Consider the following 26,162-nt stretch of genomic DNA (forward strand, 5'->3'; position numbering starts at 1 on the left):
TACTGAATGCAGCATTATGAGAGATGCCAAAGTCAAAGGAACCAAGGGATTCTGTGCATGGAGAAATGCTAGTTATGTTCAACATTCAAACTGCTACTTGAGTTAACTGCATAATGAAAATGAGATCACTGACTCAGAAAAAATAATGTGGTGCTGAGCTATGATAAGTAGATGAATACAGAAATGCAAAACTGCAAGTGCAGCTGAACCTCATCTACACCAGTAATTCCACTGAAGTATTTCCTTTTGTCCCCACCACTGAAATATCTGATTATACAACAAAGGTACCCCCAAACTACCCCTAGAGTCTTTTCCTCTCAGACAGAGGGTTTGAGACAGAGGTGGGGAACAGAGCCTCTAACCCTCATCTCAACCAGATGATCCCTTGGAAGTTAGAAAACCATATTGAAATATTGTTCAAAGATGATTCCTCGAATATCAAAGCAGGAAAAACTTTCAGAAAATCCCAAGAGTACAACTATTCCGGTGAGGGGGGAAAGGACAGGAGTTACACCTACCTGAAGGCATAAAAATAACAACTTACTATTGCACACCTGATCTTTTCCCCCCTGCCTTTTTCATCTGCCAAATCAGGTATTTGGAATTCTACCACCTCCCCTGCAAGTGTTGATAGCCTCACTTATAACATAAAATAGCACAAGGCTGTGCAGAAAGTTTTGTTTTGTTTGAAGTCCTAAGTATATAATCAGCTAGCAGAACATACAGAACTGCTTAGCAGGTATTCTGAAGGGTAAAAGTTCTTCAGTTTCAATTCACCAGCCAAAGGAGGTGAGCAGTAGAGTCTGGACACTGCTTGCTCACCTCTGGCAAAACCAAGAAAGGTCTGTCCTAGCAAATGATGGCATTCTAAAAGTAAAAACTTTTACATCACATTCACATCAAAAAAACCCAACCAAAACATGACTAACATTTAAGTTAAAATAAAGGTCTCTCTGATACATTACCTATGGACTGTCTGAATTACTACTTTAGCTAGTGAACTAAACCCACTATTGCATTACATTGATCAAACAGTACTTGCACACTCTTCATACCACTTACCTCTAGCTCTACTGATCTCCTGAACTGAACTCTGAGCACTTCTCTGATGGATTCACTGACATTTCGTAGAACAGCTCTTCGGGCCAGCACTAGAAATTAATGTCAGCCAGAAAATACATTTTAGCTTCACCTCTTGGGTTTTGATTCAAAGCTGCATTTTCAATTGTGCAATGCATGAAAAAGCAGGCAGTGAGATTAACTGCATCAAACAGGTAAAATGAACGACAAGGACATGGGTAAAGGTGTGACTGTATCCTAAAAAGTGACTGTAAAGTTTAGGGTACTGAGTTTATTTTCCTTCTCTTGTTTTGATTTTCCATATCTAGTGTCTTCAGCATTCTAATAAAAGAAGCTTTTAAAGAGCCACTGAGGCATTCAAATGGGAAAGTAGCAGCATATTCAGTCTGACTTGTGAATGAGTCTGCTGTCACAACACAGTTAAAAGCTTTGTAGGCATGGAATGCAGATAAGGTCAGAAAAAAACCACAGAAAACATGCATCTACTTTTCTCTTAAATAAAAAATAACCAAACATGACATTAATTAATGAAAGGGATTTCCAAACTGTAAGAAAGAGCTTAAGAATCCCCACATCCCAATGGATGTCATGTCTCTTACAGCCACACTTGACACTGTGACTGTGGATTAGGCAAACAACTGAAAAGTGTCATGTTGTCATCCTGCACTCACTTTCCATCAGTAACCTGCCTACAAAACTACTCAAATTACACATTTTAAAAGAGTCTTCCTCATCACTAGCATAGCCAGATCACCTACATGTCTGGAAGATGAGATTATGCTCACTCTGCTTTATTTCTTACAACTAAATCTTAAGGGTAAAATATATTGCTCACCATGAAAATGCAGCACTTCTGCAGCTGCCCTGGATTAGTTTGCTGGTATTGTTTTGTTAACAAGCTAGGAAGAGGCAGAAAAACACCAGAAAAGCAAACACAGATGCTAGACAATTAATTTTGAAACACACTAATGTCACTTTTTCTGGTTACAAACACACCAAATCCAATTGAAAGTAAGTATGGGAGGAGGCAAAATACAAACATAAGCTAGTAAGGTAAAATTATAAAAATGGTAGCAAAAACCAAACTTTTTTTAAACCAATTTTCCTCTTACAACATTACCTCACATGCAGGTGTTTTTTTTTACAAACAGCAGCAACAACTGAAAGGAGAAACTTACTCAGTCAGAACATGTAACAGTTTGGCAGAACAGTACCATGACAGTAACATTCATTTACAGCTGATGAAATGATAAAGCAGCCCCTAACTCAGCACATTTGTACATATGCATCAGCAATTCTAGAAGACAATTTCATTCTCTGTGCAGTGTAATGTATTTGTAACTTGCTGTCTCAATGGACTTTGTTCAAGTATTTTGAACAGTAAATGATAAATCGATGCTTTTACAGCTCTTTGTCTAAATTTACACCGTGTTTCTTGGAAAGGTTCACTTAGCTAATTCCAAATCTGCAGTTTAGCCAGGGGGTCACATTACAGTGGCTTCCATAAAAACAAGATGAAAATGCTGGGAATATCTTACCTGCAGTGACTAAGTAAGGGTCAGGAACAGTGATGTCACACACATAGGGCTGCCTGGTAGTAGCCACGGCAGAAGTTACAACCACCACTTCAGATGGAGTAGTGGTCCCCAGAGGGGTGGAGGAGGATATCCCCGGGTCTGTAGCACTGGTGACAGTGGTGGCAGGAGCTGATTCATCAGCACCAGCAGTTACACTGCTTCCTGATGGAACTTCATATCCAGGGGGAGGGCTGGCAGTCGGAGGAGGTTGTGTGGGAGCAAACAGCGAGGTGACAGGCAGAGATGCTGTAGGAAAGGACATCACACTGATGGTGGTGGCTTCAGAGGTGAGGCTGTCGGGGTCTGTGGGAGCACTGCCCTGGCTGCCAGATGTTAAAAGCAGCGTGGGGTTAACTGTAGCACCAATATCCTCATCAGAACCCAGAGCAGTTGAAAGTAGAGACGAAGATACATTTAAGACAGGAGTTGCTGGAAAGGTAGTAAACGAAGAGATCAGATTTGTTTCACTGAGCGAGATGCTGCTGGTAACAGACTGGGTGTCAGGAGTGGGCAGCACCAGGGTGGGAACCACAGAGGGAGAGGTGGAGAGTGAAGGCTCCAGCTGAGAGGTAGCTCCTGTGGCAGCTGAGGTAAACACAACTTCAGAGCCCACTGGCAGTACCGAGGATGCTTCCAGAAACACAGATGACTCTGAGTGAAACTCTGATGATGGCGTTATTTCAGGAACCTGTGCACCTGGAAGGGATGATGCATCTGAATAAAAGTATGATGTTTGGCCAAGACGTGACTGAGAAACCTCGGTGTCAGTGGCAGAGCTGACAATGGTAGCTAAGTCCCAGCTGGTAACATCCTCAGAAAGTACTGATGTCCCTGTCAACAAGGTCTGAGGTAAGAGTGTTAATAAATCACTCTGCATGACAGAGTAAGAATTTAGCATGGTCGATGATAAAGACAAGTAGCTAGATTCAACAAGAAATGGTGTTGATAGAAGACTGGATGGAAAATCTGAAATATTTAATGACAGTTCCTCCCTTGTAGATGTCTTGCCAAGCAAAAACACAGATTCTGATGGCATTAATTCTGGCAATTCCAGCAAGGCTGTCCGACTGATTGCAAATGATGGTACTGGCTCACTTGGGATGATGGTAGAGTCCAACAGAACAGTGGTGGCACCAGGAAGTTCTACACGAGTGCTTGGAGTCATTGAAATTGTTTCCAGAACAGGGAGGGTCTCGGAAACAGCGATGTTCAGTGACGTTTCCCCAGGGAGCTGATGGTAGGAAGGAGATATTGTCATAGGTGTTCTAGTGTCTGTAGTGCTTAATAAAAACATACTTGAATCAGGGATTTCTGCAAATCTTGAAGAAAGTGAAACAACTGGTCTTGATGGAAAAGAAGTATCAAAAATCTCAGGTGTAGGTTCCTCTAATTCATACCCGTCAGTAATTATAGTTGTAATTAGAGTTACTCCTTGTACTTCAGAGGCTTTGATGGACAAAGTTTCAACATCATCGCCTGAGCCCATGTCATGTTCTGGGGAAAAGCCTGCTTCTGGCAGAAGTGAAACTGAGTCACAATACAGACAGTAACTGTATGATCTCGTGAAAGGCACTGGACTCTTGAGCTCACTGACAAGCTCTGATTGACTTGGTATTTCTGAACCAGCAGGCAAATTTGGTGCTGTAGTGGAGAATTCACGTGTAAACAGGCTGGCATTAAGAACTGCATTAGAGTTCACAGAAATGGCAGCTGAATCAAGAGGGAAAGACACAAGTGGAAGACTAATAGGAGAAAAAGCAGGCTCAGCACTGGCTGCTGGAGCTGGCACAGCCCAGGGAGTGCTTGGAGTGGGATCAGTCCTTTGACTGGGAGATTCTGCTGCCCTGCTACTCACGTGGGTGTAAACATCACCATACAGGTCTGCACGTGGTGCTGTGGCATCAGGGCTCCCAGGGCTGGCTTCACCCAGCAGCTTGAGATGAAGAGGCAACCCTTCTGAGGCATCCCCAACAGGCAGAGCTGTTAGACTTGCATTAATGTTTTCCTGTGCCGCAACTCCTGTCTCTGAAGGGATGGAAGTGAAAGGAACAGCTGTATTTGGAGGGTATGACAGCAACTCTCTGCTTGGTGTTAGCATTTCATGATCTGGTACAAAAGGCTTTAGTTCTGTAAGAGTGTGGCTGTGCTCAGGGACAGTGCTCAACGGAGTCTTCTGCTGTGCTGTTTCTGAGATATCATACGGTGAAGAAAGGACAGATAATGAAGGTGTTAGCAACACAGTTTCTAACATTTCTCTTGATGGCTCTACTGTATTAACTGAGTGATGATCTGTTAAAACTGCAAAAGACTTCACTGGAGGAGTCCACTGTGCCTTTGAAAAGGAGCTAATAAATTCATCATCACTTAGGAATGCCTCATTGCTCGTTACAGAGACATCCACCAACGGCGTACTTCTCCCTGCTGAAATCCTGGCTGTTTCTTCTTGGCTAAGCAAAGTCCCATCAAAGGAAGTTGTAACTGATGATAAAACTGTTTGAAGCAAATTACTTTCTTGGGACTCCAAAGTACTTTTTGCTAAGGCTGTTTGTGTCCTGCTGCCTGATATGCTTTCATGCACCTTTAAGTCCGTTGAGAAAAAGGAAAAATTCTGCTGTTCCAAGGATCTCTCATCTAAATCAAGAGGAAGAGAGAAAAACAAAAACCAAAACACAACAGATGAGCACAAGTAATAAGATTGCTATTAGCAAACCGCACAGAGAGTATTTCTGGAGACAACTGCCCAGAATTCAATTCACTTCATTTCCTCAGGTTTTATTATTTCCTAACATTAATGTCACTAGAAGACCTACTCTGTTTCATGGACCAGACCCCCCCTTTCATATCAGAAATGAGTGACACAAGAGATGAAGAGGGGTTCCCTTTTTCATAAGGCAAATGTGAACCTGGTATCAATGACAAGAATTGGCTAACATGTTATGACATGTCTGTAACATGTTATGTTTACATTGTCCAACACTCATCTGAAGCCTGGCCTGTTAGCAGTCAGTAACAAATTGCTTTATTACACAATTGCCATCTTTGTTCACAGCCCCCTACAGGACTGCTCTCTTTATAAAACGTTTTCACTCCTCCAGTTTGCAGAGTTTAAGTAGTAATGACCAGGTTTAAACACAAATGAGAAAAACCTGAGAAGTCACCACATACTTCAGCAAACAAAATATTCTCCTCTCTCACAAAAGTATTCTCGGCTTACAGAGATCTGTATATAAGCTTTTCCAACCACAGATGAGTTTGGCAGAGAAAGGTTGATTACTGCTTGAATACTTTTCTGAAATGCCAAGACTGGATTAACAGCATTCAGAGCTGAAAACACAGAAGACTGCTGCAGAATAGCGTTCAAGGCACACACAAAGGGCTCATCCTTAAGTTACCTATCACACCTGATCATCCTGTTTTCATATCAGAATGTCTAGGCAGTGCTGCTGGAACCTACTGGGAACACACACTCACAAGGCTGGGGGGCAGGAATTGCATCCAGTTTAAACCACCAGGGACCAGCTGAAATAAAAACAAGCATGCACAGTACAGAGTGCTGGACAAATGATACAGAACACAGCTCAGCTGCAACTACATCTGTAACCCGTTAGAGGATGCCTTGAACTCAGGAACACATGGAAAGTCTTGCAGGAATAGCTCACCTATCTGTTTCCCACTGTCTAACACCACTTTCCAGAGGTGATAAACTGCTGTACTTATTCTCTTCTCCCTGGTCTGTTTGCTAAATAAACTCCTGGTCACAACTTCTCAAGTGCTGACACACCAACTTGATAAATTTTGAAGGCACTGATGTGAAAATCACAATTATGAGAATTAATGGTCAGAGTCAATACCTGTACTATTAATCACACCTAACCAAATGAGTGCTTGATCAAATCATTTTTTCCCCCCAGATTCTGTCTGTAATGTTTTGCAGCACAACAGATACTTTTCTCTCAAGCAGTCCCAATCCATTTCTTCCCCCTGAAACTCACTGTAGGCATTACCAGCGTTATGATGCTTAGTTGGGGTATGATGACAAAATATGCTTCCTTACAATGCTCTCAGGTGAAGAAAAAAGAAACACTCTTGTAAAAGCCATGTAAGACAAGTAAACAAGTCCATCCTCAACCTCTTCACCAGAGGTCAGATGCTTGAACACGACACAGTGCAGAACAGTGCAGCCACCATGGAATAACAGCTTTCACATGGAGTTAACATCAGTACCAGACAAAGCAGTTTCTAAGAAGCACAGAACCAAAATGTACCCTGATCCAGCTCTGCTAGCTGACCAAAAGTTGTTCAACAGTTTTTTTCACTGCTAGAAGCCTCCCTGGCCTCACTCCTTTCTCTGACTTACGCTTCCAACCTTTACTTTTCTATTTGTGACATTTTGAGTAAGCAGGGAGTTACTACGGGAAAAGACTTACAAGGCTATGAAACACTGTCAAAATGAATCACTTCTCTCCCTGCATGCATGCACAGTTCCTTTTAGCCAGCCCTGTGAAATCCTGCCCACCTTGGTCACACTTAGGACACCTAACCCTTGTGAATTCCACGTTGCAGACAAACATGGTAACAGGAAAGAACACAAATTCTGAAATGAATCATTCATTTCAATGTGTGTGAAGACACATTGTGTCTTTAAAAAGTTACAAGCTCTAAGAGAAGGTAAGAGTGTTACCTAAGGAAAGTGAAATGGGAAAAATTCACCTCCGCATGTAGGCTTTTGAGAAAACTCACCAGCAAGTTCACGAGTCGACATTCCCCACTGTTTACTTTGCTTAGTGTTTTAGAAGCAGGGAGCATCAGCGATACGCCATTAATAATACAAATTAGTGTTTTCTGCCAGCTCCACAGAACAGTGCACCACTTGAATAGCGCTTGTCAGAACCGAGCGTGCCTCTCCGGCAGAGCAGATGGGACGCGTGGCAGATGTGTTTGGGAGCAGCCAGACAGCCCACAAAGAGGCAGGAAAAGCAAAAGGGAAAAAAGGGAAGGAGGAGAAGGCACAGCACGGCGCGACAATCGGCCTCATCAGCGCGGAGTGGCCGATCTGGCTGCGCGGTGGGACAAAGGAAGCAGACAGGCTGCACATGTTCTGCACATCTCAATGCCACGGCTGCACAAAGCTATTGATGAGTATCAGCGCTGCCTTGTTTGTTTGCACAGCTGTCACCGGCGGCTGACGGGTCTGCTCTGCTCCATTCAGAGGCAACGGTGAGGCTCACAACAGACAAGAAAACTCTGCCATAACATTATGGAAAAGAATAGATAGCTTAGGGAACAAAGCTGTGATCCCAAGCTACAGCAAGGGCAAGGACAGACTAGTGGCAGGGGCCACAGGAGTCACAGATGGCACCAGTACAATGCCTCAGCTCAGACAATGACATTTGGACACGGGAGGAGTGATGACATAGGAAATCTGCAGGTGGCCTCGGGGTGACCAAGGCTGCTCCTGCTGCCCCCAAAACGGGTAGGAGTCATAAACAATTCACAAGTAATGAAACCTGTCACGAACAGAGCAACCCCTGTAACTGCCAAATGAGTATTTACAGAAGCACAGCCGTACCCTGCTAAGGCTGCTGCAGACTTGTGTGGATTCGGGAAGGACAGCACTTTCTCATGACTACAGCAAAGGACTGCTGCAGTCCCCAGACTTCTTTGGTGACAAAAATATACCACGTCTGCTTGCCAGAAATCTACACGTGTTCAGAAACCAGGAACTAGACTAGTCATTTTTCCAGAAAGCAATTAGAGGGATGCAGATTGCATCCTTCCTGTAGCTGCAGTGCTAAAAAGTAATGTCTGTTCTATAACCTGTAATAAAGAAAAAAAAGGATGTTTCAAATATATATTTGTAATAATAGATAATAATCTTCATATGATTTTATATTTTATTTATAACAAATATATGTTCATGTATTTTTTAAATGCAGGATCACCTCTGCCACTGATGTCTCATGTGACTTCAAGAAAGTTGCATCACTTTTCTGCACTCTGCTACTAAGCTATGGCAATTGTACACTACCACAATTCCCAGTATTTACTAAAAAAAAAAATAAAAAAAAAGCAGTAGTTTTCTGTATTATCAAGATGTTAAATTATAGACAGGTACAGGCATAACAATAAACACAGTAAATCTTTAGTTGAAATAAAAATTAAACCTTAAGAACAGAACTAGCAATTTTCATTCTATTATTTTTGATAAATTAAGTAATGGCTAATAAAGTTTGCAAACAACAGAAAATGCCAGCAGACTAGCAGCAACACAGTTCAAAACATGTATTGCTTACAAAAAACCTTCTGGGTACTAACATGACCAACAAAATTACATCTTAGTAGCTTTATTTTTTTAGGTAAAGAGAAAAATTGCTCTTCAATTGCTGCCCATTGATGCATTTTAGGTAGAAAGGCAATCAATACTACATACATTCCAAATATTATGGTAACATTCCTAATTAACCACATAACAGCAGCTCCCAAATCATTAAAATTAAAGCTATGAGCTCACTAGGAATATTCACTACTTAACCAGCTCCCTGATTATGGGATGGAGTAGCATATCCCATTTACTAGAAGCTTTTAATAACATATATTTTAACTTTTTCTTCAAGAAATGGAAAGTAAGAAGCTGAATGCAGCATAGGACTAGAGACCACCCAAGGGTAGAAAGAATGATAGATGCAAATGTATCTGAAAAAAAAAATCATAACTCTTCCTCCTACAGCTTAACACTTAATAACTTCCTAATTTATTTAACAGCATTTAGTTCAGCTTCCACCAAAGAGCTTGTATGCATTAGGTCATTGCAAAAAATTTATACAGTTCCCTTGTGTAAGCCTCTAACTAAATTTCTTAGGTGTCTGGCTTGTAGGAAAATACCAGTCACAGAAGCATGTGCAGACGAAATGCTGTCTGCTTTCTTCTCTGGGAGGCATTAAGCATGGATTGAACAGTGACAATAATCACCCCTGGCACACAAAAGCCAGGGAGAGCAGGGGATGGGAGCCTGCACTGTCCCTCCCTTCCCAAGCTCCAGCTCACTGCTCCTCTGTAAGGCTCCTGGCAGATTTTGGAAGGTTCTGTTCCCTGGAGAATAAGCTGCACCCCTGCCCAGTGCATCCTCAGGGCAGCTAGGGACACAAACCATCCGCAATCCCAACAGTTCTTTCTCAAAGATGTTGGTTTTTCTTACTGTAAAAGACAATCTCTCATCATTCACCAGATGCACTTAGGAATTTTAACTAATCAAGCTGCTTGTGCCACCTGAAAGGCTAAAAGAAAGTAAAAAACAGAAAAATTATGCTATGACTCGGCCCTTTCTCACTGCAGCTGAAGAAAAAATTTCATGACAGAAAAATTTGTATTATGAGCAAAATAAGTGTTACTAGGAAGCAGCAAGCAAAGCGAATGCCCATGTACACACACACTCACTTTTACATACTCCAGGTTTTAATACATAGCCAAAAAAGAGGAGGAACATCTTAAAAGTCATTCTTCACCCACATGCACAGCTGTGGCTCAGCTGCTGCCCAGGTGCAAGCAGACAAAAACCTCCCCCTTCTGCACAGCAAATAAGCACAAGCTTCCATCTCTGTATGAGGAGAAAATGTGCACCAAAGCACAGAGGGGCAAAGAAACCTGTGCTTGCTGGCCAGCAGGGCTGAAGGCTTTGTGAAGTTTTACTAGAAGTCAGCCTAAGTGCACATCACAGTCCAGTCAAAAAGTGCACCATGAAAGCCTCATAAACTCTTGTGTTTGGCAACCAATGAACCTGCAATACCAAGCAGTGGCATCGACATTGTCTTCCTTCTCCAACATTAAAGCCACCCTCAAAACTTCCTTTAGGACACTTGCTGGTAACCAACACACTAAAGAGCTGTCAGCAGTCTGGGATTCCACCTTCCACTGTGTGACCAATGGAAGAGCTCAGAAGAACACTTGAGATCTGTGCTCTGATCCAGTAATCTTCCTAACATATCCACTGCTGAAGCAGAACAGGACCCTGGAGTAGTTTACAGTAAATGGTGGACTAAAAAAGAACCCACAGCTTCCCTTTATTTCATACCACTGTAACACATTCTGCTTTGCATGAAAGAGATCAAAAACGGTGCAACCCAAGGGAAGCTTTTTGGAACAAAAGGTAACCAGCAGAGCACCACACTGGGCACTAAAGGCAGGAAGAACAACACTCAGAAGGGGTCAGACTGAGCCACCCCACCATCCACCCCACCAACACAAGCACACAGTGAGATCCACCTCCCAGACAGTATGACAACCCTTGGAAAACCATGACTCAGCTCAGAAGCGGGCTGGGAACAATGCCCATGCACAGTTTGTTATGCCTGCACAGCACCTGCAAACCCCAAGGATACAGAAATCCTCACTTGTGGAACTGCAAGAAGCTCTCACAGCACCAAGGTGCCTTGAGCTGACAGTCGCTCTCTAGAATTAAATCAGCCATGACAATTCACACCCTTTCCAGCACCTCAGAGGGGAGAGAAGTAGATATTTCTGACACAGAAGCCTCCCGTGGGCACTGTGCCTTCCTGCAGAGCATCACCTGAGCTGAGGAGAGCAGTGGTTCCGTGCAGAGCTCGGTGCTCTGACGTGACCAGGCTGGCTGGCCAGGCACACACAGGCACAGAAACCGCAAATCAAATCCTAGTTCAAAGTGGAGCTTTTGCTGGGAGCATTCACGCTTTTTTTGGCACTCAGCTGTATATGACATCATTGTGTGGGAAGCCATATGTTAGAGATAAAGTACACACAAACTTGAATTGACTTTACAAATGTTAATTCTAAGAAAAACTCTCATCGGATTTGCTCATCGGGATAACCAGGTCACATTTTTTAAATGGGAAAGCTTTCCTTCCCCCCACTTCCTTTTCTTTTTTTTTTTTTCCTTTTTAATTGCTCTCTGCACAGCAACTTGATTTTTAGTCTCTAAACAGCCAGTGTCAGTTTTCATCCAACTGAATGACTAGTGAAAAGCTTTATGTTTATACTCAACACTGCAGTGTCCACCAAAACACAGATCCAGGAAGCTTTTGAAAAGACCAACTAAATTTCTATTAGCCTCTTTCTTAGTGCAGATGACAGATCAGTGAGTGGCATTTTGCACACAAGCAAAAAATACACCCTTGAAACAAAATAATTTTACTTCTAAAACTGCATTATCACTATAAAATCTCTTCAAGCAATGAAGTGATAGAGAGCCTGAAGACAAGAGTAACTAACAGTCTAATTAAAACAGAGCCTATCCTGTATCCTAGAAACCCAGTTATCCACAGGGACTCTCTTCATTGACACATCCTTAACTGCACTGTGCTGACAAATGAAAAACACCCTTGGCTGAGCTTTAAGTTGCTCAGGTCAGCAGGCTCGCTGCTCCAAAATCTTGTTACTTCAAGGAATAAATGGAAGTCCCAACCTGCAACACCTAGAAGCAGCTCCTGTGAGAGGCTAATTCACCAGGCTTCCGTTACAGACACAAAAGCGCGATGAAAAAAATCTGAAGATGAGATTTTCAGCTGGCAGGGTACCATCCCTCTGTATTGAACTCAGAACAACAGCTTCATTGCTCCAGGGCCAGATCGCAACAATATGCCTGTACATGCCTAATTTTTCAAACAGTTGTATATGCATAAGCAAATAATACCAAAAAGCTCTTGCACAGTCAGATATGAAGGCATTTAGTGGTACTCGCAGCATGTATCACTTGGCAAATCAAGGCACATGAGAGAGAATCTGTCAACGCATTTTCACAGAAAAAGATTTCAAAGAAAAGCTGGGAAAGAGTGCAGAACAGTCCCAGCTACCCCAGCCTTTGAGGCTGAAAATAAGCGTTTCACCAAGAGAGTGCTGAAAACATGGAAAGAAAAGGGACATTCAAAGAGATGGAACAGAAATTCAAGAAGTACTCAGTTTAAGTAGAGGTTACCTAAGCTTTTTGCTTACAATGTGCAACTGTTATTGACTTTGACTTCACTTGGAAAAAGAGACATTTAAAAAAAAAACTGTAATAAATAGAGTAACTGTGTAACACTGAAGATCAAACTTCTGTCATAATTCATATCCATAGAACTTCCAGAAGACAATTCCCTGGCAATATTACTGGAAAAGAAAGAAGGCAACGAAATTATTATTTTAAACAGTAAGAACCATACAAAAACTTAACCAAAACAAACAAACAAAACTACCTTCCCTATAGACTGTGAGGCTTAGGCATCCACAGTACAGCACAGACAAATTCAATGCAGATATCCTTATCAGAGATTCTGGAACTGCACCAGCTTTAAGAATAATTATGTTATCAAGTAATACATTTTCCTCTGCAAGTATCTCAAGATTTAGCAACTCATCCTCATCTTTTTGTCCTTTTCTCCTTAGCAACATACTCAAAACATGACAAGTAAAGAAACTGCAGTAGCTCACATCTGAAGAGAAATGCAATTTGCCCAAAGCCTTTTCTTCCGTGTCCCTAATGCAATCCAACAGCCCTAATCACTGCTCTCGGAGCACTCTGCTGGAAACAGGTTATCCTGAGCTACTGCTGCCTGAGCTTCCAGACCAAGTTCATGACCAACACAAGTGAGTTCAACTCTGCCAGCTCAGATCCTCTTTTCCCAGGACAGAAGTTGGTGCTGTGACACCACCAGTTATCAGACATACCTACTAAGATACCCAAGATTCTAAGGTGTGAGTCTCCTATTTCATAAAACAGAAGTTCAGTTTTATAGGGAATCATGAGCTGAGTTTCAAGAATAAGAACACAAAGTAGAGGCAAGGCTGATGCACACTTTATAACTTGCAAAGTGATATGATTTTCCATGATAAAGAACAGATCGCTTTCTGATCACCGAGCTGTTCTGCTTTACTGCATACTTAGTACAATTTAAAATAATTGTAGGCTTCTTCTGTTGATTTTTTAAAAAAATTGGCTTATCAACACAATGTCTCCAAACAAGAATGAAATGAAAATGACTGCACATGTTATTAACTACTTCCACTTTTATTCAAGATAATGTTAAAACACACAGTATCACTGGATAAAGAAATAACACTGATCTGATAATTTCCACAGTGTAGCAGTCTCAAGAAATTTACTGTTCAGAAAAGTTCTGTCTATTTGAACCTGAAACAGGTTCAAAAGAGAGGGAAAAACACACTAGAGAATGTTCTCTAGCAAGTTATCAGTTATTTGTGATGGAGTATTTACAATGCACATAAATGCTGTTTCCTATACCCCTACAAAGTTGGAAAATCCACTCCTGCTTTAAAGGACAGAGCTGCTAAAGGACAGCACATCACATATAAATAACATTCTCTTAAGAGCCAATCTCAGCTCCTGTACATTGGGATCGTTCCGCTTTTTTAGGTGGAAGAGCTGAATTAAAGATCCTGGTTGACTGTTGATGCATTATTTTTGCAATAATCTAATCCTACTTGAGAAAGGAGTCCTCCAGGATATGTGAAACCAAAAAGATTAGCTTATATATAGTGATATATAGATAGATATAGAGATATGTATATATTAACCATAAACATGAGGTTGCCAAGGAAAAGGTAAATGAACACTCTTAAAGGTATTTTAAAGGGATTTTAATCAGGGATTATAGGGAATTCCCTAATCATAACTGGCAATTAATTGCCCATGGGTAGTAAGCAAAGTGCATACAACTATAAGAGCAACAGAACAATATGTTCTGTATTCAGCTGGAAAAAGCATATAAACAACTTCACACCACTGAGGACTTGGCAGTGAAAGGGACCAGTGTTTGAGAGCAGTATGTGGAGGATTTAGTCACCAGTTGTGCATCCTTTGTGGTGAATGTGTTATTTACAGCATCTCTAAACAACCACAGAAACTCATTATAGAAGCACAACTTGTCTAGCTGTGCTGTCAGGGACCTTTCTCAAGTGAGGCAAGCCTCCAAATTCTCTTTCTTGCCTTCCAGCATTGCCCATTCCCTTTGAAAGGCCAGACTGTTCAGCCCTCGACTACAACCAGAATAAAAAGTCAGATGTTATGAAAGACTCAAATAAAGAAAGTAGCATTTCCACCTGTAAGCAAATCACAGCTGATGGTCAGCTCCCCAAAATTTGTTCCCATGCCTCCTTACAACCATGAGAAAGGAGAAATTATTATAACCAGTTTCTCAGTTATAGCTACAAACATTTTAAAAACATCCAGTACAAACATCCATAGAATTATAAAGTCAAAAAAGTCATCCCCACCACAAACATACCACTCCACATGAGGCTATTTCACCTTCTCCTTCCCTCCCTCGCTGCTTCCCACAATACCTACAGCAAGGATGAAACCAAAGTAATGAAAAATGTATTTTGAGCTGCTTTGGACTCCTACAGCTAGCAAAGAAGTTTCTTCAGCAGCCTAGGCTGTGGTTATCCTCAGCTGCACTCCCAAGACCTACGTGGGCCTCCAAAATTACACACATTTTTGATCAACTAGTGCTGCCCTGCTAACTGAGATTAAGAGCAAAGCAGGACAGTTCCTGCTGCTGTGGAATGCTTTAAATTCCTATCACTGCTAACAAAAATGGAGTGAGATAAATTTGTGAGCATATACTGCACTGGAAGTCCCCCCCCAATTTATACTAGATGATGCTTCCACCTGAAAAATTCAGATGAAAAATGGGCATGGACAGCTATACTTCTGAGCTGTAGGGTCAAGGCTCTGGTGCCTGCAGCAGTACTGCTTATTTCAGCCCCAGCTGGGAAGGAAGAGAGGCTGCTCTTCATGTGGAAGTAAAACTGGGAGAAAATGTATACATGTCTTGAGCTGAGAGCTGTTTTAACATTGCCATCCTAGGATCAAAGAAGTGTGGTTTGCCTCCTCTAGTATAATACACTGGCACCCAACAGGCAGAATAGTTAAAATGGGAACCCCTGGTGATGCTTCAAGGAGTAGCAGGTGAAAGATATTTTGCTTTTAACTGCTGTTTTGTGGCACCATGTACAAGGTCCTAACAGAAATCCAGACTGCAGGCCTTGGCCACACCTGCTTCATGAAAATTACACCAAATGCAGGTAGGAGTTTTGTCTCAGTCATAATATCATAAATTAAATTTATTCTGAACTACTAGAACTAAACCCAAAAGATTTTTTTTCTCTAGTTTCTTATTCTCCTTCCTTGCAAAGTTAACTACCTGGCACCATTTCAACTTGAGATGATCCTAGATTTTATTCATTCACACACATACAGACATTCATTCTTTATTAATATGATTTGGAAAAAGCTAAAAGCATATGGCCACATAAGATTCCTACAGGCTCAACAGTAACATTCGAGATTATTTCCAGCAATATTTTCCATTTTGGCCCATCAGATCATTAAATCATTTAACCCACAAGTGGTTTTGCTTATTATTTCTCAAAATGAATGACATTAAAAGACTGAAATACTCAGCACCAAACTCAGCTAGGAGATGCAAACAGTAACGTTTCCATCCAAGAAAACCTCATTCAAAAATAAATAGCCAGGTCTAGTGTACATTTCAGTCAAACCACAACTTGCTTAATAAAGAAACAAAAAACATATAGAAAAAGAGGCACATTAGCACAAGTATTTACAAAGCCAGAGTGCCATCATCTTCACAGGCAGCTAATTCACTAAAGCACCCATTACAAGCCTCCTTGAGACCCTCAAGGTCCAGGCATCCCTGTAATTCCCCCCACAATCTTCTTATGTGCTCAGAAGTCCCTGCTAACACTAGCTGTCAAAAACAAATCCCTTTCCCTCATCTTGCAGCACTAACCCAAAAACCAGCAACCACACTCTGTGGTAAAGGACCTGTTATCCATTTAAGAAACAGGAGAAAAACACTGAAACTCAATGCACTACCTGCAGTTGCCAGTTCTAGTTTTAGCAGTTTCCATGCCCAGAGACATGGGATGTGGCTTCCTGTTTGCCAGGTCTCTGAAATGCCACATTATATGAACCACCATGAGGATAAATGCAAATAGAAGATGTCTCATGCCATGAAAATAGGAACAGCTATAGGTCTGAAAAAGGCAGGTGAAGAGAACATTAAACAGATATACTCATATATAATGTATATACTAGATCTAGTATATATACACATCAATATGGGTATGTTTCAGGTCACTTCTTAGGGTCCTCCCTCCTTCACAGCTGAGCTAAAAGCTGTGATACTTTCCCAATTTCATAGCCTAGGACTCAGCTCTTATTTCAGTAATATCTTCTTCATACAAAAGATCAAATTACAGGGAATCATCTGCTATGATTTCATGGAGACTTAAATCCTTGCTCTCCATCCCTCTTCTCCCTCCAGTTCCCAATTCTCACTCAGCAATTTAAGTCAAGATGAAGATCTTAATATTCTTGTGAAGATTTATAACATCCTGACCTATGTCTAAGAATTCTAAGGGCCTCTGGCACAGCAAGGGAAATGATCACCTTAAGGAAGAGTACAATAACAATCAAAGGCAGGTAAACAAAGCATGCTGCTCCTCCTGTCAGAAGGAAGCCCTGGAAATGGGCAATTTGAGGAACATGATTCCCAGCCCAGTCTCTGGGAGATATCGCAGCAGCCTCCTTTGTAGATCTGCTTCTGACAGCTGCCAACGATGCACAGACCATCCTCTAAAAATCACTGTACTAAGCCTGCTTTCCTAAGAGAGTATGGAGTAAGTTATTCTACTTCTGCCTTCTCCAGTAACTTCTGAATCCAACAGCCAATTCAAAATATACTCAACAGAAGTCTGAAAACTCAGAAATAACCACTTTCATATTTCATGAACATAAGCATCTGAGATGAGGAGAGTATAAATTAATCATTTGTCTGCCCTTCTCTCCAGCGAGTGACACTCAGGCAGAAATCATGCTTTTAAGATGCCTTTTGGGAGCAGCTGGCTAGCCAACTTGCATATCCACAGTTCCACACATAGCACCACATGAACTGTGCGCTGCCCAGTTCAAATATCTTGTTGACATTGATCTGCTGTGCCTGGCCTGGTTGGACAGAGATAAAGAGAGAAGAGGGAAAAAGAACACTAGTGTCAAGGTACTGGGATTCATAAATTCTGCCCATCGTGGAATATATTTATTTGAGATCACAGTGCCCTTCCATCTACCCACCTAGTTCTGTCCACCTAGTCATGACAGGTTCTCAACTGGCTGCACAAAACATTGAACCTCATCACTTTAGAAAATGAGTACTACTTCCAAGTTACTTCTGCACATGGTTTGAGCAGCCAAACTCCTCCAGACTCAAAGCTCAACCCAGCAAACAATCATAGAATTGGTTAGGTTGGAAAAGAATTTTAAGATTGAGTCAAATCATTAACCTAACAGTGCCAAACATCACTAATGTCCTTATGTGCCACACCTACATGTATTTCACATACCTCCGGGAATGGTGACTCAATTACTTCCCTGGGCAGCTTGTTCCAGTGCTTGACAATCCTTTCAATTAAGTAACTCTTCCTAGTATCTAATCTGAACCTTCCCCAGCACAACTTAAAGCCACCTTTTCCTCTTGTCCTGTCACTTGTCACTTGGGAGAAGAGACAAGGTGAGGTCTTGTTTTCCCCAAATAATTATTCATTTGTTAAACAACAGAAAAGATTAAAACAATTGCTTGACAATAATGATGATATTATGAAACTGCTAAATTATTCCAATTCTAACTCCTGTCCCCATTAGAGAAAGAAAGAACATTACAGACAGAACCCACACGAAATTATGGCAGTCCTACAGCAGATTCCACATTAGTCAAAACAAAAATTTTCATTTGAAATTATCGTATTTGACAGTCTCCTCTTCCACTAAAACTAATTCATGTACTTCTGAGAAATCTGCCCTCTTCCAAATCCTGTTTCCAGCTCTAAATACTGCAAAAACTTGAAAGTATGGTTTCTTTCTTGGTTTAATAGGGGAACAGTAATACACAGCTACAGCACAGACTACACTTCAGTCTGCAGCTAGAAGTCCTCTGAAGATTGATTTCCTTTCTTACTCTTGTTGAATGTTTTGTTCACTTCATAAAATAAATAATTTGACTAGTACAAAAATGCAAAATGAGCATCCTATGGTATAAAAGAGAATCAATGGGAGGGGAGCACGGTTATAAACTAAAAAGATAAAGCAGACTGAACTACAAGCATAACTTGGACTGAAAGCTGAACTTAAGGCAGATGTTCTCTCCAGGTTTACAGAGATCATGACTCAGATTTAAGTAATAGCTGGGAATTGAATACATCACTGTGCACTAGTCAGAGCACAGAATTCAGCATCACTCAGGATAAAAGAAACAGATAGAGAATATGCATCTTCATTACTCTCCAAAGCCTTCTGGCTCTAATTTATGTGCACAATTAAATTCTGTGGATATTAATGCATTTAAGTTATTTAATAATTTGACTGGGAAAATCTGTAATTAGGCTTAGCAGTCCTCATTGGAGAATTGTTATTTCTGGATATTTAAAGCAGTGCCATATTTATTTGCACATTTGGAATCTAGGCAGTCCTCTAAGTATCTAAGGATTGGAAATTTTACTTCTATTTCCAAACCATAAGCTAAATTCTGCACAATCTGTCAGTGGATCTAGAGAAATCATAGAATGATTTAGGTTGGAGAAGACCTCCAAAATCATCAACTCTCACCATTACCCAACACTGCCAAGTCTCTCACTAAACCATGTCCCAAAGTGCCACATTCACACAGTTTTTAAACATTTCCAGGAATGGCAACTCCATCAGTTCCCTGGGCAGCCTGTTCCAATGGCTGACCACTCTTTCAGAATGGAAATTTTTTCTAATATCCAATTTCAATCTCCTCTGGCACAATTTGAAGCTATTTTCTCTTGTCCTACCACTTGTTTTCTGGGAGAACAGACTGACCTCCACCCCACTACAATCTCCTTTCAGGAGGTTGTACAGAGTGATAAGGTCTCTTCTGAACCTCCCTTTCTCCAGGCTAAACAACTCCAGCTCCCTCAGCTGTTCCTCACCAGACCTGTGCTCCAAACCCTTCCCCAGCTCTGCTGTCCTTCTCTGCACACCACCTCCAGATATTCCTCGCAGTGAGGAACCCAGAAATGAGCACAGGATTTGAGTTGTGGCCCCACCAGAGCCAAGAACATCACTGCCCTGGTCCTGCTGGCCACACTGCTGCTGATCCAGGCCAGCATGCCATTCTTGGCCACCTGGGCACAAGCTGGCTCATGTTCAGCTGCTGTCAAACCAGCATTCCCAGATCTTTTCCTCTGGGTAGTCTTCCAGCCACTCTGTCCCCAGCCTGTAGCACTGCAGGATTGTTGTGACCCCAGGGCAGGACCTTGTTGAATGTCCCACAGTTGGCTTTATTGGCCCATAGAGCAGATCAACCCTCCCACACAGCTTGGTGTTACCTGCAAACTGACTGAGTGTGCACTCGATCCTCCTGTCCAGATCATCAATAAAGATATTAAACACGACTGGCCCTTGAACACATCAACAGATCTGGCCGAAAGGCATTCAGCCTTCCTGCTCCTGTTACATTCCAGCTAAACAACCTGAATTTCAATATACACAGGAACTGATAGAGACAGCCATGGGACAACAAAAGTCAAAAATCTATGGGCTATTTTACCAAACCAAGTCACATGGGTACAAAATATTTAGTTGGAAGCTATATAAAAACACAACTGCCACCACCATTTTACCCATGCCATGTCAAAAGCCAGGCTGTCAACACACCAAGCAGCAAAACTAAATTAGCCCTTGAAAAAAATGTGCTAAGACAGCAAAGAAAGCACACCAAGCCTCTGCCAAGCATCTGTTAAAAAAAAAGAAACAAATTAATATCAAACAAGACCCTACCCGGAAAAGATAAAGGATAACAGACTGGTTTAGGCTGTTTTACTTCTAATTACTCAGAAAATTATGTTGGTGCAGTACTGTGACTAAGTAGGGCAATGATCTTCTCTCAAAAAAATATAGGATTTGGCAGACCCTAGTTGCATGCCAGCTTTGATTAGCACTGCATTCAAGAATCCCACTGTGGTGAACCTTCCTTTCCAACAGTAATTTAATTCCCAAAAGGAATCAGAAAGGCTAATGAATTAACCAATGCACAGTGCTAACTTCCCCATTCTCAGCACATGGTTCTTCTGCTGCTTCTGATCTCTGCAAGGATATTTCAGCAGGCGGAAGAGCAGGAGGCTGAATGAGAAAGTCAGATTTTGTAGTGTGAATTTGACTTAGACCAAGAATTTCTCTTGGTCTAAGAGAAAACAAAATTAGGTGAAAATCCAATTATATGTTGAACACTATAGTGACAAGAACAGATGAAAAAATTTCTAGATCCTCTGTTTGAACTTTTGAAACAAAACCAAATTATTTTGCATTAGCAACAGTTTAGGATTTAAGCTTTTATTTTAAACACATGAAAAAAGCATCAACTATTGAAATTTAAGCAGTGACAGAAACTTCCATAACATAGGTTATCACCTTCAATTAATACTAGCACTATGCTTACATTTAAAGGAGCATAGAAAAAAGACCACAGTGCTTAAAACACTCCACATATCCACCTGCAGCAGCTTCAAATTGTATGTGTTACCAATAATGAAGCCACTAATTCTTTCCCTAGAGGTAACAAGGAGTGAAGACAGGAGTAAGACCAAGTACAAGCAAGAAGTCAAGGAAAAACATGCCACTTTTACATCCTGGAGCAGCAAGAGAAGATGAAATCCCAGGAGAGAGCAAGATTGAAGAGATGCACTATCACTTAATTATGTAACTGAATTGCTAGCTAAACATATACATAATTTTGGCTTGATATTTGCCCAAGAAACAACAACAGCAAGTAAAGACAAATTGAATGTAATCTCTTCCTCATTTCCTTACACACAGAGGTCTAGAAGACACGCAAAATGAGATGGAGAGGGAACATCACCAAATGTTTATTGAGGTGCCAAGAACGGAAGTTCTGAAGCACTGCAAATACAATGAATGTAAAGTCTGAAACTGCACAGGACTGCAGTTGACAGTAACCAGGAGGACACCAGGCTCAGTCTGGCTAAGCTCAGTTAGGAATGTGAAACAAACACAACTGGTGCTTTGCTGATTAAAAGATCTACATCTAAACGACAAATTCCACGTGTGCTGGGTGATCTACAGTGCAGTGCCCCACAAAGTCTGTTTAACTACTGCAAATTCTGGGATTCTGTTACATAGCTTTTATGTCCTGTCTCCAAGAGTAGCTACAACATGCAGGAAAACAATAGGATACAATTATTTCAGCGATAGTCTTTGAAAGGTATTAATCATGTCCAACAACAGATCTGTTTTATACAGGTGAGCAGCCTACAAACAGCACAGAATTGGTAAAAGCAAAGTGGTTTTGTTGCATTAGTTGGATGAGTTGGCTCAGCAGAGTCCAAAGTACATCAGAAGCACTGAAAAAGTGAAGCTGGGCAACAGCCAGAACACTGGAAGGAGGAAGTCAAGTGAGACGTCCTGTTCCAGCAACAGAAAGCAGATTCAGCCAGCCCAGTACCCTAGCACCAACAGAAAGCTAACAGCAAAAAGGGAGAAAAAAACTTAAAAAGGGAAAATTAAATGAGAACAAGTTCAGATCATGTAGTTGAGCAGACAAAATCTGTTTAGCTCATGCTTGACCTCTAGAGAAATGTAAGTAAGAGTATCTGATCTTAACAGTAGCAAAACTGAGCTGGTAGTGCTGAATGATTTACAAGTAAATTAAGCATTAAATTTGTCCTACCTTTTGATTTCTTCTATATGCCAACAACACATAAACATCCTAGTCACTGGGTATGGTTTATTTCAGAGGAGATTCTTTTTTCACATTTGATTTAAAAACAAATCATTGACATCAGATTGACACTTATGAGGACCACTGCCACAATAAAACATTATCTGAACTTCACAATGAAGAAAAACATAAAGGAAACTGAGACTCAAAACACTAGAACTTAAATTGCACAGGAGAACATGTAGTTTTGTTTTTTAATATGCAAAAGTCCACTTTGATGATTTCATTTTTTGGCAGATTGATTAATTGTGTAGTTGTTTGATTTCTGTTCATCCCATGAAGCTCTATGCTTGACATACTTTCCCTGTACCAGAACTAAATTCTGCCAACCAGTATAACCTTCAAGTGCTCCATGGTTCAGCACTGCCCTGGTTACCAACACAGCTCTAGCACAGCATCTTCCTGCAGTTCTCACATCAGGCATGAAAACTGCACATCATTTACAACTTGCTGGTTTCTCAGCAAAAATTTGAGCCACAGTCTTTAGGGTATTCCTCTTGGCTAGCTCAGCAAGTCCAGCTGAGTGCCCCACATGTGAGTTTGCTTTCAGGAACACAGGTTGGAAGTTCATTAGCAAAACCCAAACCAATTAAACCCAGTAGGTTTATCGCTACCTTGAAATCAAAGCCTTGGAAAAAAAGCGTGTAATGAATAAAATCTCTGCATTTTTTTGGCTTGCAGCTCTCAGTGCTCCTAGAATCCTGAACTCCACACACCTGGCAATAGGGAGAAAACACATCCTTGACATCACTGCACTTCCTCCTCTTCCTCCATGTACCTCCATCCTCTCTTCAGAGCACTCTCCTTCACCTCATCTCTTAATTGGGATACTTCCTGTGATTCCCTACTTAACTCCAAAACAGAATACCATCCTGGTTGGGGTGATGCCAGCTCATTAAAGCTTCTCCCAAAAAATGGTAACATAACAAGTGTTATTTTAGCTTCTCCAAAGCCAAGCTCCTGCATCTACTCATCTTCACCACCATTTTCTTTTCTAGCCCTGTTAGAGTCTCCTTTAGTGCAACCACATGGCACTGCATCATAAAAAGAAGAAAAACTTACATAATAAAAAAATAACATGGATTTTTTTTTTTTTGGTCCAGTTTGTTGCATTCATCCCAGAAGGGCTTAGAAATCTTTCTCAAGTCAGAAGTGCCATGCAGGCTTCTCTAACTCCAGATTAACTGCTGTACATCCTACAGTTAATGCTCCGTAAATTGTGAACATTTTATTCTTGGTTCTCATATTCCCCATACTCATTAAGACCATAATGTAAATATTAAACAGCTATTCTTTTTCATTTATATTTATTTACATTTACTTATATTTATTTATATTTATATTTAAAGCTGTAACACATTTTAAAACAGAATGTTAAACCCTTGGGAGCTTAAGGGATCACTTGATCTAATTCTCCTTCCCCTCCTACAAAATGTAATCATGACACACTATTGCAATGTAACAGCTGTGTTGATGATACAATAAGATGTAATCCCCAAGACTGCACAAAACTACTATGTATTTTTCCTCAACATCCTCCCACCTCACACTACAACTTAGACAAAAAAGGGAGAGAGAAAATTGTTTTCTGAAGTCTTAAATCTTGAGATCTACCTGCTATCCCCCTTTTCTTCTTTACTCTTCCACATGAGCAAGAATAAAGCAGTTTAAATCCAAGACAGTCACCACTTAGATGCACTTACCTGCATTCCTCTAGATATTCAACAATGCAGCACTTAATGTTTTGCAACAGCTTGTCAGCTTTATTATATAAAAGAGCATGACTTTTATTTACTTTTTTAATGTATTAAAGACTTTAATTATGGTACCCTTAAGCACATAAAGAGCTTCCAGGAGAGACTTACAACAAACCAAAATAAAAAACCACCACCCTTGGTTACCACAGTAAAGAATATCCTGAGTATTACATAAATATCAAATATGTACATAACTGTAATGAATATATCAAATGCAGCTTTCACTTAAGTATTAGGGAACCTGTTTCAAATTAAAGGTTCCTTACAGTCATTCAGCTGGGAAGACACAGAACAGAACATACATGCAGCTTGTTACCACCCTGTGAAACCTGCAATAATTCCGGCTCAGAAAGATCCACTTATTAGTGGTTCAAACACGAATCAAGTGCCACTGTGCTTCCAGAAGACACACTAATCACTGCCTAGAGTGCAAAAGTGCTTCCCTTGGAGCTAATCAAGGCAAAACCTGATTGCTCTTCTCCACCTCCATGATTATTTCATGACTCCACAGTAATACTTTTGATATTCGTACAGTCCAAAGGCTTTGCTTTTAACAGACAGGTTTAATTTACAGATTCCAACATCACATGGTTAGAAGTTCAGCAATCTGGCATTCTCCAAGCCCTTTCTGTTCTATTCTCTAGAAGAACTGAAGTCTTAAAAATGGGATTAAGGAGATGATGAGCATTTTGTTTCCTGATTTTTAGGTAGTCGTGCATGTTGAAGAAAGAATAAAACATTTGGAGAACTGTACAATGAGAACCACATGTTGTTTCAGAAAATGTTTTAAGTTAGGAAAAAAAAAAGACACAAAATTCATTCTACACTTGAACTCCACATGCAAAGTTTTTGTTCAAGGCAGAAGTCTTTTAGTACATGAAAATTTACTTCCATCCCTCTCCCTCCATCAACAATGGTTTGCATAACCAGATGTTCTTATACACTGCATTTTAGAGCTGCCCCATATGGAACTGCAACACTAAATATGCATAACTATGGAAACCAAAGCAAAGGTCAGAAGAAAAGTCAGCAGTTTAGTAACCTGACACCACAATTTGAAGTTACTCAAGCTGAAGCTTTCCCAAATGAACCTGATTACAAAGCATGTTAAATGTATTTTGCATTCAAGTGCCTCTCTCTATTCTTAAAACCTAAGGAACACTTACATTTTACTTGGAAAAATGTAATTTTTAAGATTGAGCTTATTCCTGTAAGCTTCCAAGTGCTTTGTGCCAGAAAAAAAGTGCATTAAATACTCACTGAACACAACAGGTTGTAAGTGGTACACCTCAAAACCAAGATCTCCAAGACTATTCCCAGATCTTACTGAGCTACATCTTCCTTTGAATAACCCAATGTATACATTGTCCATACAGCAGAGACTTTAGTCAATAAGTATCATTCATTTTTTCATTTCAAACCATCTCCATCTTGGTTACAGAAGTGGACACAGTACTTAACAGCTCAGTAACACTACAAACATAAGTTCTGTTACCTTTAAAGTTACAAGAAACATTAACTGCACATGTCACTACGTTAACCTTCAATGAGGAACAAAAGTAACACCTGCAAAAGCAAGTTCAGCTGGTTGGTTTATTTCCTAAATACACCAAACCTGTCATTTATCCTAAGCTAAGAAATCTAATTTGTGCCTCCAGAAATACATACAAATTCCTTTTCTTGCTATTGGCAGGAGATAGCATGAGAAGAAATAGTTTACTACTAAAATATTTTGTTCTGAGCATGGCTCATGATTTCAAAAGTAGGACTGCCAAATACTGTCCAGCTGAAATTGTGAAGGATTATTTATTTTCAGCAAAACTGTAGTTGTCTCAGCTCTGGTGCACATTACAGAATTAGCAAATAGCTAATTGAGTAAGGCTTTTAATTCTGAAACCTATAAGGCAATTAAACTACTTTCCATAAAAACTGAGCATTTTTTA

At 40.6% G+C, this 26,162-nt stretch overlaps 1 protein-coding gene across 4 annotated transcripts in view; it reads right to left on the reverse strand.

The window, feature by feature from the left end:
- KIAA1549 (KIAA1549 ortholog) overlaps positions 1 to 26,162 on the reverse strand; it is a 115,851-nt gene that overhangs the window by 57,301 nt on the left and 32,388 nt on the right. For all 4 annotated transcript variants that reach the window (XM_085049578.1, XM_085049577.1, XM_085049580.1 and 1 more), the window contains exons 2-3: positions 2,619 to 5,288; positions 1,063 to 1,151 (exon numbers count right to left, since the gene is read on the reverse strand). In XM_085049578.1, the coding sequence (XP_084905704.1) occupies positions 1,063 to 1,151; positions 2,619 to 5,288 (2,759 nt within the window). The remainder of the gene's footprint in view (positions 1 to 1,062; positions 1,152 to 2,618; positions 5,289 to 26,162) is intronic.

Source organism: Lichenostomus cassidix, chromosome 1Ab (genome assembly GCF_008360975.1).
Source record: "Lichenostomus cassidix isolate B80296 chromosome 1Ab, HeHo_3.0, whole genome shotgun sequence".
Taxonomy (NCBI): domain Eukaryota; kingdom Metazoa; phylum Chordata; class Aves; order Passeriformes; family Meliphagidae; genus Lichenostomus; species Lichenostomus cassidix.